Source organism: Phocoena sinus, chromosome 1, assembly GCF_008692025.1.
Source record: "Phocoena sinus isolate mPhoSin1 chromosome 1, mPhoSin1.pri, whole genome shotgun sequence".
In the NCBI taxonomy this organism is placed as follows: Eukaryota; Metazoa; Chordata; class Mammalia; order Artiodactyla; family Phocoenidae; genus Phocoena; species Phocoena sinus.
Window position 1 is genome coordinate 16,339,034 of NC_045763.1, and position 13,268 is coordinate 16,352,301.

General features: G+C 38.1%; 1 protein-coding gene across 11 annotated transcripts in view; it reads right to left on the bottom strand.

The window, feature by feature from the left end:
* The window catches only part of EIF4G3 (eukaryotic translation initiation factor 4 gamma 3), a 383,092-nt gene that overhangs the window by 247,475 nt on the left and 122,349 nt on the right, over window positions 1-13,268 (bottom strand). For all 11 annotated transcript variants that reach the window (XM_032624986.1, XM_032624983.1, XM_032624984.1 and 8 more), the window contains one exon: window positions 5,924-6,052. Coding sequence is in view for 10 of the 11 variants with exons in the window: in XM_032624983.1 (XP_032480874.1) it covers window positions 5,924-6,052 (129 nt within the window). In the remaining variant the exon portion in view is untranslated. The remainder of the gene's footprint in view (window positions 1-5,923; window positions 6,053-13,268) is intronic.

The following is a 13,268-nucleotide window of genomic DNA, read 5'->3' on the forward strand; positions in this document are numbered from 1 at the left end:
AAATATGGTTGCAACTGTTTTTGTTAATAAAGAAAAAAGACAAAAGAGCTAAAATTCTCTATCAAATATGACCACATTAAGATAAATCTCAACAATTAGAGAAAAGAGCTTACCACAATTATTTAGCATATATTAGATGAAACCACAGATATAAATGATTTAAATTTTTATAAGCCTTACTTTTATACTAATGACACTTGTAAAGGCATGTTAATTTGTAAACTGCTTAATGACACTATTTACTGATGAAATTTTCAATAGCTATAAATTTTTAAGTACGTACCTATATTATCAACTGAAGAAAACAAAACAGAAGATTTGGCAACAGGACCAACTAAATGCAGTCAGTACTGCAGTTTCTGGAGGCTACATCAAATCTTTATGTGCCATGAATGCAGCTTCCAAACACCAGTCACTTCAAAGACTGCTTTAGACAGCCATAATATGTTCCATGGGGGAGAAGGCAAGTATAAAAAACAATAAATTTTGCTTTGCTTTCTTTTTTTTAAGGAATGTCAACATTCATCTATTTCAACAATGAAATGTAAAAAACATTTTCAAAGCCTCCTCTACTTATCCCGGTTAGCAACACTGACCGTCAGAGTTGCCAAGCTCAGAATTTATTTTCTTCATGAAAGGCATTTTAAAAATCAAAAAAAGTATAAAAACTTGCTTGCAGTAAATAAAATCACTGTTTAACTTAATAAGAAAGATAAAGCAGTTTGCAAAGTCTGAAACAATCCATCAATCAACAACTGTGAGGCAATAGTGAGTATTTTTCCTTAGTAAAACAAGACCTCTGAAAGGAAAACGAAGTCTGGAAGTTGGATAAAGTAAAATGATTGCAGGGACCATGAGTTGTTTAATCATATTCTTTTGTAATAATGAAAACAGTAATGTTAAAATAAGTGCCATGATCAATAACTACTCCTCAGAAGTCCTTTGCTTAGCATTTCCAGAGACAATAAAGAATCTAACCAGTGGATCACATACCATCACCATCTCAGTCCACTACTTAACATGACCAAGTTGATCTCTCAGAAAAAGAGAGGAACCAAATGAACAAGAACAGTGGGTGGAAAACATGTACCACTCCACTTCTTTGGCATTATTCTGAGCATGTCTTCTCAATGATTACTGTGAACATAGCTTAAGAGTTTAGACAGGGATACCAAGAGAAAAATGAAAAGGACTAGACACTGAACCTGATAATCAGTGCCAGGTTGGACTCCTTATTTTGTAATTTAGCTCCATTATGAGAAAATTAACTGAGTTAAAACAAATGTGTACAATCAAGCAACAAGCATGAAACACTTTTGTTTTGCTTAAGTAATTTAAGATAATTCAAGTAACAAACTTGTGATATTTTTTAAAAGACACAAAATGAAACAATGCAAAGTTTGCCTAATTTTAAGTATAAAATATAGAATTCATAATGTTTTCATGGGACTTGCCTGGTGGCACAGTGGTTAAGAATCCGCCTGCCAATGCAGGGGACATGGGGTTCAAGCCCTGGTCCGAGAAGATCCCACATGCCGTGGAGCAACTAAGCCCGCGCGCCACAACTACTGGGCCTGTGCTCTAAAGCCCGCAAGCCACAACCACTGAGCCCGAGTGTCACAACTACTAAAGCCCGCATGCCTAGAGCCCGTGCTCTGCAACAAGAGAAGCCACAGCAATGAGGAGCACGCGCACCGCAAGGAAGACTAGCCCCGCTCGCCGCAAACAGAGAAAGCTGGCACGCTGCAATGAGGACCCAACGCAGCCAAAACATAAATAAATAAATAATTTTTTAAAAAAAAGGACATGTGGTTAAAGAAGTTTCTTTAATCTTTTCTGCAGTTGATTTGAATCTAATAGTTCTGTGTGTAAGAATAAACCACACTATTTCCAACAGAAAATGACCAAGCCTGGCCTCTACTTCTATCCTGGAAGGGATAAGCAAAGACCTGGAAGACATCTCAAACTCCTGGAGAGAGCTTCTAAATTTCACACTAATACCAGACAGGTAGCCAAATTAGACACACACACACACACACACACACACACACACACACACACACACCAATATCCTGAAGAGAACCAAGTAGGCACGAAAATAACAAATGTCACTTATTGAAAGCATTAGCATGTCCTGTTCTGAGGCAGAATTTTATATAGTCTTCATAACAATCCTCTTAAAGAGTGGTACAATTCTAATTCTCTCCTATATAGCAGAAGAAGAAACCAAGTTCTAGAGATATCAAATAATTTACCCAACATCATATAACCAGAAAGTGACAGACCAAGTCCCAGAACCTGGAGTCTGTCTCCAAGCCTATAATTCTTTTCCCTCTATTTTGAAGGTTCTACTTTCCATAATGATCTACAAACATGTCAACTATTAAACCTAAGGAGGGACTTCCCTGGTGGCGCAGTGGTTAAGAATCTGCCTGCCAATGCAGGGGACACGGGTTCAAGCCCTGGCCCAGGAAGATCCCACATGCTGCGGAGCAAGTCTGTGCGCCACAGCTACTGAGCCTGCGCTCTAGAGCCCATGAGCCACAACTACCAAAGCCCATGCACTCAGAGGCCGTGCTCTGCAACAAGAGAAGCCACCACAATGAGAAGCCCGCGCACCTGAACGAAGAGTAGCCCCCACCCGACGCAACTAGAGAAAGCCCACGCGCAGCAACGAAGACCCAACGCAGCCAAAAATTAATTAATTAATTTTAAAATATATATAAATCTAAGGAGACTGAGTTTCCTACAGAACTCCCCATTTTTCCAGGTATGCCAATTTAGAAAAACTTCCTCACTCTGCAAACAGATGTTAAAATATTGTTAGGAGGCAAATGAATCCATATAAGGCTGTCTCTGAAAGGCAGGGGATAAAAGGGGGGGGTAATAAATCAGATATGAGTTACTGGGTTCATCCATCAGATTAGGAAGATGACAACAAAACAGACTACGAAGGGAAGCAAGATAATATTTGGTGACCCTTCTCCCTGGAATTCATGTACTCTGACTTCTAAAAGAAACTAATAAAATGGCATACAGAAAGGCATTTGTGGGCTTGACAACTGTGAGCACTGCTAGATCATCCTTTCTTAAATGCAAACTATGCATTTGCAAGCAGCACCGTTTTTCAGAACACTTAAGGGCTTTGGGCCAACTGCTAGGGTCAAATCACAACTGGAAACAGTACAAATCTGAAATGGAAAACTAAGCTATTCCCCTTGTGTGCCAGTCATCGACTGCTTGCCTTTCAGCTCAAAATTCAACTTGTCTGCCAGTACAGTGAAAATGGATCTGGCACAATGTAGAGCTTTGTCAGTAGAGGGCACTGTAAAGATATTGCAGGAGGAAAGGGTTTTGCTTCCTGCTTCCTGTGGGCATGCATAGCAGGCTCCTGCAGAACACACAGCTTCTCCAGAACCTGACTTCCCCAGTGCCCAGCGGCTCTACAGGGCGCAGCTTCTTCAGTGTCAGGATTCTGCCGCAATGTGCTGCAGCCAGCAGTACCCAGTGACTAACAGCTACCCCTGGTACCCTCTGAAGCCATTCTGCAGCAGAGTGCCTCCTAGAAGAAACAGCCCTGTGAAGAGTTTTCCCCCAGCACCTTAGAAGGCAGAATTCTGGGAAGTTCCAGAGGGTGGATTTCTAGTAAGTTCCACTCATGTGGCACCACAGCAACTTCTCTACCATTCAGAGAACCACATCATGCCAGATCTCAGCCCAAGGTGGGGGGAGCAGTCTCTTAACAGTAGCATGAAATAAAGAGGCACAAGGTTGGACAGGCCTTTTTTAGATTTTGGAGAGGACATACATTACGTTTGAGTGTGATACACCTCGACCTACCTACAAAGTCATCTGGGAGGTTTCTAATTTTGATTGAGGGAAAGAACAAAAGGAGGCTCTGCAGTAAGTTTAGGCTGCAACACAAGCTGCTCTACCACATGGGACCTGTGATCCAGCAGATTCAAGGTTATCTGAAGTGCCTGTGGCAGAGATGCTGTAAGGAGCCTGTAGCCATTGTGCACTGCAGCAGCTCTTTGCTAAAGGAACCGGTGCTAGAGAAGCCAGCTTTCCTCAACACTCCGTAAGAGGAATTTCCAGCAAATTCCAGAAGAAGGATTTCTAGCACGTTCTACTGGTATGACACTACAATGACTTCTCTACTATAAGGTTATGCCACAGCCACGCACTCTCTGGTAACAGGGTGGAGAAGAAGGCTCTTCCATGGGGACTCCATCTTGGCCCCAGGAGAAGCAGCTACTCCTTATATTTGTAATTTTTATATCATTTAGAGTTCTCTTTCTTATTAGCCAATCCCTCTGTACTCCAATCCCTTATTATATTTAATAATCCTTTATATTAAACTTTCCCTATTCAACTTACTACAGTTTTTCTTTCCTCCTGAGACTCAGACCAACATACCTGATTAATAGCGTGGGTGGTTCTGTTCAGTGCCATGAAAACCAACACTAGAAACTCATCCTAAACAATTAAGAATTCATTTTGACATATTTTACTTTTAAAACTCAAAGTTAAACAAGAATGATTTGGACCGAGTTTAAGTACAGTGCTAAGCCCAAATTAATTTACATATTCCTGAATAGCGCTGTTTCAATCATGCTTTGGCAAGTTGTACATTCCTTCTCCAAACATTCTATAGTTTGAACTATCATTAATCAACACTTATAACCACCAGCTTTTAGCATTATTTTCAGTAATTCTTCCTCTTACTATTCAAGCTCTTAAAGGCCTAAAATATAAAAGCCCAAATTGAAAATAATGTTATAATATTAATTTTTATTATTAAAAGGAATGTTTCTTACATGTAAATACTGACAATCTCAAAACAGCTTGGTTCAAGGTTATTGGCTTGACTCTCTCTACATTCCAGTAAGAGACTTCTTAACTCTACCCCACTCTTAACCACAAGGAAGACCAAATGAGCATGTAATGGTGAGTTGGTACAAGCTGAAAGATTTCTTGGGAAATGGCTTAAAATGCAGGGGACCCACAGTGATATCTTAAAACAGTTTATGTCTCCTGTGCCTGTTATTTGGAAATAAACTAAGGAGTTCACTATTCTTTAACAGTTCAACAAAATTTTAAGCCTAACAAATTCCAATAATCTATTTATAAAACCAAACAAACAAAAAAGCCCTCTAAAATGATCAATACTAAGAGGGAAAGACAGCCATATCTTTTACGAAAGTAGAAAATAACCACCAACACTCCACCAAAAAGTGAAAAGGGAGACTAACGGATTACACGTTGAAAGGCAAACAAGTGCTTTACGAGATTTTTAATGAACTTTATAGAGTCATACTCTAATTTCTAAAACAACAAAAAGGAAAACTAAGTATCACTGACAGTTTATTTTGAATGACTCCATAAATGAAATGTGTAAAACTGTTAGTAGTCACTATCATGGGAGGTGTGTCTTAAAAAAATGTGTAAGAGAAAATAGAAATTACTCTTCAAGTAATTTTGTATGTTTGCTTAAAAGTTTGCTTTAGAAAAACAGAAATTCGGGCTTCCCTGGTGGCACAGTGGTTAAGAACCTGCCTGCCAATGCAGGGGACACGGGTTCCAGCCCTGGTCCGGAAAGATCCCACATGCCGCACAGCAACTAAGCCCGTGTACCACAACTACTGAGCCTGTACTCTAGAGCCCGTGAGCCACAACTACTGAAGCCCGCGCACCTAGAGCCCATGCTCCACAGCAAGAGAAGCCACCGCAATGAGAAGCCCGTGCACCGCAATGAAGAGTAGCCCCCGCTCACCGCAACTAGAGAAAGCCCAGGCACAGCAACAAAGACCCAATGCAACCAAAAATAACTAAACAAATAAATAATTTTTTAAAAAAAAGAAAAATAGAAATTCAGCTCTGACATGGAAATTTCTTTTAGGAAAAAAAAGGTTTTTCTTACTTGAGAGAGTCCAGGGGACGATGCATGTCCCGGGGGCGTTGCCGCAAGATTTGGATGCCCCTTGTTTATTTCATGTGCTGAGTAAGGGGAAGGGGTTGGGGGTCCCGGCTGTCTCGCTACTTGTGTTACCTGTGAGGAAATCAATTTAGTAAGAGTATTAGTAACTCAATCTTCATAAATATTGCCAAAGTAGCTGATTTTTTAAATACGGAAGTATCTGTCTCACACTTTATACTAAAGTAAGTGCCAGACTGACTAAAGGCTTAAAATTTCAAAATTGAACAAATGAAATTCCTAGAAAAAAAGACATGAATATTTTCATCCATTTGATAAAAGATTCTTGAAACATACCTAAAACTAAAAATCTTAAAGGAAAAACTATGCTAAATGAAAAAGGCCAGACTAGAAACTACATATTGTACGATGCCATTTATATGATATTTTGTAAAAGGAATGAAAAAGAAATAAATTATTACAAGGGAAGAGGATAACTACGAAAGGGGCACAGGGAGATTCTGGGGGGATGACATAACTGTTCTGTGTCATGTCTGTAGTGCAGATTACATCTCTTTGTGCTTGTCAAAACTAACAGAACTGTATACTAAAAAAGGTGAATTTTACTTTAGGTAAATTATACCTCAATAAACCTGAACCAAAAAAAGTTACTTATAGAGCATAATCTCATTTTTGTTTTTAAAAAAGTACATCTAAATATACATGTACATGCACATGTACATGTATATATATTTCTATGTGTATCTACATCTACATATGTGTGCATATATATAATATACTCACAAGTATACATGTCACATTAAAAAGATCTGTAAGAAGATACACAAAGATCTTAAAAGAAAGCATGTAGGTGTTTCTTTTTTTTCCTATCATTTTTATTTTCTAATATAGTTCAACAGTCAATTAGCTATTTTACCCAAGTTCTTAGGTCCTCTAGATTCTACCATAGAGTTAAAAACTCTACCCAGGGAGAAATGAAAGTGGTCTCCAAATGACATTAGATTTTCCTGGAATTCAATCAATCAGTCAGAGGCTCTGAAGAAAGTCTACTCCTTGATAATCTAACCCTAGAATCCATTACGTCTATCTAAAACAGAAATAAATGCCTAAAGACTCAGCTACCTGTTCCCAAAGCTGAAATAAAATGGACTCATGGAGAACTAACTACAGTCAAAAGCTTACAGGCTAGTAAGAGACATGAATATGCTAAAATGTGACCAAAGTTTAAAACTGAAATTAATTGTATTTAATTTCTTCCCTGCTTTTTTTTTTTTTTTTTTGCGGTACGCGGGCCTCTCACTGTTGTGGCCTCTCCCGTTGCGGAGAACAGGCCCTGGACGCCAGGCTCAGCGGCCATGGCTCACAGGCCCAGCTGCTCCGCAGCATGTGGGATCTTCCCGGACCGGGGCACGAACCTGTGTCCCCTGCATCGGCAGGCGGACTTTCAACCACTGCGCCACCAGGGAAGCCCTTCCCTGCTTTTTAAATAGCTTTATGATTTCCTTGAAAAACTTTGTTTCCAATTTGGAGTGAAAATTACATTTATAAGGGTATGAGGTTTACCATGAAATGTTACAGCATTTATAAATCTCATCAGGGCAATTTTTCAAAGGATAAAAGTCAGAATGCTATCTAAACATCTACTTTAGAAAATTAATAACCAGAAATGAAGAGTTCTTACAAGCAAATTTCTCACCAACAAGGCTTTATAAATTCATATTCTTGTTTCACACACTCTAGAATAAATTATTTTGATATTCTACTAAAGCAAAGCATCAAAATGGACACATATTTTTAACATTAGGAAAAAAATTTGCACAATGAAACAAGTGAAAGAAGTTAGCTATGTAAAATGTCAAGTCAATTCTCCAATTCATTCTGATAAAACAATCAAAGATTAAATTTACCCAGGGCAAAAAAATCATAATATGGAAAAATGTTTTTCAAATTGCTATTAAGAATAAATTAATATTAGAAGATACTATTACATGGGCATACTACCCAAAGTGATCTACAGACTTAGTTTGATCCCTATCAAACTACCCATGACACTTTTCACATAACTAAAACAAATAATCCTAAAATTTATATGGAACCATAAAAGACCCAGAAGTGCCAAAGCAACCCTGAGGAAAAAGAACAAAGCAGAAGGCATAACCCTCGGGACTTCGGACAACACTACAAAGCTACAGTAATCAAAACAGTGTGGTACTGGAACAAAAAACTGATATATGGACGAATGGAACAGAATAGAGAGCCAGAAATAAACTCACACACCTATGGTCAGTTAATCTTCAACAAAGGGGACAAGAATATACAATGGAGAAAAGACAGTCTCTTTAGCAAGAGTGGTGTTGGAAAGTTGAACAGCCGCATGTAAATCAATGAAGTTAGAACACACCCTCATACCATACACAAAAATAAACTCAAAATGGCTTAAAGACTTAAATATAAGACACAACATCACAGAACTCCTAGAAGAGAACACAAGCAAAACATTTTCTGCCATAAACCGTACCAATGTTTTCTTAGGTCAGTCCACCAAAGGCAATAGAAATAAAAGCAAAAATTAACAAATGGGATATAATAAAACTTATAAGTTTTTGCACAACAAAGGAAACCATAAACAAAATGGATAACCTACAGACTGGGAGAAAATATTTGCAAATGATGCAACCAACAAGGGCTTAATTTCCAAAATATAAAAACAGCTCATACAACTCAATAACAAAAAAAAAAAAATTGAAAAGTGGGTATAAGACCTAAATAGACATTTTTCCAAAGAAAACATACAGATGGCTCATAGGCACATGGAAAGATGCTCAACGTTGCTCATTATTAGAGAAATGCAAACCAAAACTACAATGAGGTATCACCTCACACCAGTCAGAATAGTCATCATTAAAAAGTCTACAAATAACAAATGCTGGAGGGGGTGTGGAGAAAAGGGAACCTTCCTACACTGTTGCTGGGAATGTAAACTGGTGCAGCCACTATGGAAATAAGTATGTAAGTTCCTTCAGAAACTAAAAATAGAGTTGCCATATGATCCAGCAATCCCATTCCTGGGAATATACCCAGATAAAACTATAATTCAAAAAAATACGTGCACCCCCTATGTTCATAGCAGCACTATTTACTACAGCCAAGACATGGAAATAAAGAAGATGTGGTACACACACACACACACACACACACAATAGAATATTACTCAGCCATTAAAAAGAATGAAATAATGCCATTTGCAGCAACACGGACGAACCCAGAGACTATCATACTAAGTGAAATAAGTCAGAAAGAGAAAGACAAATACAATATGATATCACTTATATGCGGAACCTAAAATACAACACAAATGAACATATCTATGAAAGAGAAACAGACTCACAGATATAAACTGACTTGTGGTTGCCAAGAGGGAGGGGGGTTGGGGAGGGATGGAGTAGGAGTCTGGGGTTAGCAGATGCGAATTATTATATATAGAATGGATAAACAAGGTCCTACTATATGGCACAGGGAAGCATATTCAATATCCTGTGATAAACCACAATGGAAAAGAATACGAAAAAGAATGTATATGTATAACTGAATCACTTTGCTATACAGCAGAAATTAATACATTATAAATCAACTATCCTTCAATAAAATTTAAAAATAAATAAAATATATTACTACATGCATATCACAAATAACACAATAAGTTTTTTTTAAAAAACTTCACCCCAATATTGCCAAGGATCTAAGGAAACAGGACGTAGACAGGATACTGTGAATGGGTTTACCATGTCCCCAAAACTACAGAGCAATGCATCACAGCTGCCTTAAAACCACACCCAAAGAATGATTCCATTTTGGAATACATACCCTGAAGAAATAATCTTACCTCAAAAACTAAGAACTTAAATATATGAGAGCAAAAAAAGGTAAAAATAGCAAATAATGAGAAAATAAAGTAACATAACTGAAGACATAAAAAATACACAGATGTGAACTGCCACCAACTGAAATGAATATGTGAAATAATCAAGAGTAAAAAAGAAAAGATACACCCTTTAGAACTACAAAGAGATTCTTCTATGTTCTACTGACAAAGACCAGAATAACTAAATCAATGATTTCAGATAAAGATTAGTGTTCAGTGCCCACGTGCCACAAACTACAGAGCCTACAGGCTCTGGAGCCCATGCGCCATACATAACTAGAGAGAAGCCCGTGCACCGCAAGGAAGAGCTTGCGTGCTGCAACAAAAGATCCCGTATGCCACAACGAAGATCCCGCGTGCCACAACTAAGACCCGACACAGCCAAAGATAAAAAAATAAATACACAAATATTAAAAAAAAAAGATTAGTGTTCATGTTTCCCTGAAAACTGCTTAAGTGCACTTTTTAGAATATTGTTATCACCCCATGAAATACAGATGTTTGACAAAAGGAGAAAAGGCATTTAGCCAAAGCACACGCTACTGCTCATATTAAAATTTTCCTTAAAGCAAGCACCAGTGAAAAACAACCTTCATAGGCAAATATCCCTGAAGTATGCATTCTCTGCTGTTCCTAAAGGGGTAGGCAAATTGCAGGAATCCTTTGGTATTGTATATTCTAGTAGAGTATTCCCTCCCAAATTTGGAGGTTTCTACTAATAAAAGCAAACCAAAGAAAATAAATCTGTATCAAAATAATAGGAGAATCATGTCATTCTTAAAAATTCTCCCCAAAAAAGCTACTACATGCAATAAATCTCTGGCCTTCACTGTGATCTATTTAATTCAAAAAGACCACCTATTACAAGTGTCATACTGCATTATGTACATGTTTGCTTTTAGTGTAGTATAGAGTTTACTATCTTTGCCCAGGAAAAAGGTATACCATCTTCAATTAGAAATTATACAAAATATAAGTAGGTAACACAACCCTATCCCAAGGAAATGGCACAAGGTCTAATGAAGTTGTTGAGGATAAAATTCAAAGTTACATGAAACTTTGAATATCTTCTTTCAAAATATTCCTAGATGAATGATTATTGAATTTCCTAGTCTCTGGCTACAGTTTCTTCTCCTCTCCGGCTAACTTATACCATTTCAGATCATACTGTTATAATCCATGTCCTTTGAAGGCAGTGACAAGAGGTTCTCATGTAAAGGGGAAAAAAACATGTTTTCCCATTATTTATTACTAGTACCGTCTCAATTATGGAGGCTGGAAGTAGAAGTATAAAGTAGGTAATTATGGCAACTACTTAACCACCTCCAAAGCTAGAATATTTTTGTCTTTTATGTAATATTCATCTTAAGCAAAATTAATCAAACGTTTTGCGGTATGCAGAGTGTGTGTGTGTGTGTGTGTGTGTCCTGTATTTTAATTTTAAAAGATTATATGCCCAAGAAACATTTACTTTTTATGGCTATTATAGTTTTACATTGGCAATAATGTAGAGCATCCAGAATTCGAATTCATATGCTGGTGGAAATGTAAATTGGTATAAGCTCTTTGGGAAAGAATTTGGCATTAGTTAGTAACCTTGAAAACAAGTATACCCTATAACCTAGCTCTTCCTAGGTATACATTTGCGAGAAACAGGAAAATGTGCACCAAGGTACGTGTACAAAAATGTCCATAGTTGCATTGTTCTTACTACCAAAAACTGGAAATAACACAGCCATTCATTAGCAGGAGAATGGATCAATAATGAAATATTTTCCTATGTGGACATCAAATTTAAAACTACAGCAACACATCACAACTTGAATGACACTCATTAATGATACTGAGTGAAAGAGAACACAGAAGACTACAGAGTATGATTCCAAAAAAGTTCCAAAACAAACAAAACTTGACTATACTAATTTAGAAATGCATAAATGGATGGCAACACTGTAAATAAGAGCAGGAATTTTTTTTTAAGGCAGATATATTGGGAAGACAAGGAGTTAAGATCAGGTAAGGCCACATTATGTTTTATTTTTTGACACCTGAGGGGTGAGACATAGATTTTGCTTTAAAATTATTTGTTAAACTCTACTTTTATGTTTTATGCACTTCTTTGCACGAATGTTAAAATCCTCTTCCACTCCCTAAAACAGCTTACAGACCAAAACAAGCAAATTACTTAGGACCTGGGGTAAAATACTAGTTACACTGGTACTAGTTATACTGCTGTTCTACAAGGAGTAAGAATATGAAAAGAAAATAAATTAAAAGAAAACCTCTAAAATTTTATCTTGGTGGAAACTTCAGCTAGCTAGTAAATTTTCATTCAAGAGTTCTACCTAGGGGCCTCCCTGGTGGCACGGTGGTTGCGAGTCCACATGCCAATGCGGGGGACACGGGTTCGTGCCCCAGTCTGGGAAGATCCCACATGCCGCGGAGCGGCTGGGCCTGTGAGCCATGGCCACTGAGCCTGCGCTCCGCAACGGGAGAGGCCACAGCAGTGAGAGGCCCACGTACAGCAAAAAAAAAAAAAAAAAGAGTTCTACCTAAAATCATCTCCTATAAAATCAATGGTACTTTGTGGTTGCTGACCAAATGTAACTTGAAGAATCTTTTGAGAGTTTAAAGCTAAACCATAAAGGCCATGGAAACTAAGATGAGTCAGTAAGCATAAAGTTGAGGGCCTCCTTGTTGGCACAGTGGTTAGGAATCCGCCTGCCAATGCAGGGCACTTGGGTTTGAGCCCTGGGCCGGGAAGATCCCACCTGCTGCGGAGCAACTAGGCTCGTGCACCACAAATACTGAACCTGCGCTCTAGAGCCCAAGAGCCACAACTACTGAGTCTGTGCACCACAACTACTGAAGCCCAGGCGCCCTAGAACTCATGCTCCGCAACAAGAGAAGCCACCGCAATGAGAAGCCCACGCACCACAATGGAGAGTAGCCGCCGCTCGATGCAACTAGAGAAAGCCCACGAGCAGCAATGAAGACCCCCACACAGCCAAAAATAAATAAAATAAATAATAATAATTTTTTTTAAAGTTGCTTTATTCAGCACTAAATTTCCTGATTTGAAAAAATATTCTGGTCAATTAAAGGCTATAATACATAAACTACAGTTTTCAAATAATAGTAATTTAAAAATGAAAGTTTCCTGAACATGATCATTCTCTCATGACCCCAGAGCAATGAAAATACCATGTGGGAAACAGATGTGGGGGGGAAATGGCCAGGTTTAAGCAACAGGAAGTAGGGACTATGGAGAACTGGACAGAATACCCATCCCGCATAGGGCAGTAGATACTCAGATACTCAGCTGTAGCCAAGTGCTGCCATTCAGGAATTCCAAATAAGCCATGCAGTAGCTTCCAAGTTTTCAAGAAAAACTAAAAAGAAAGATTT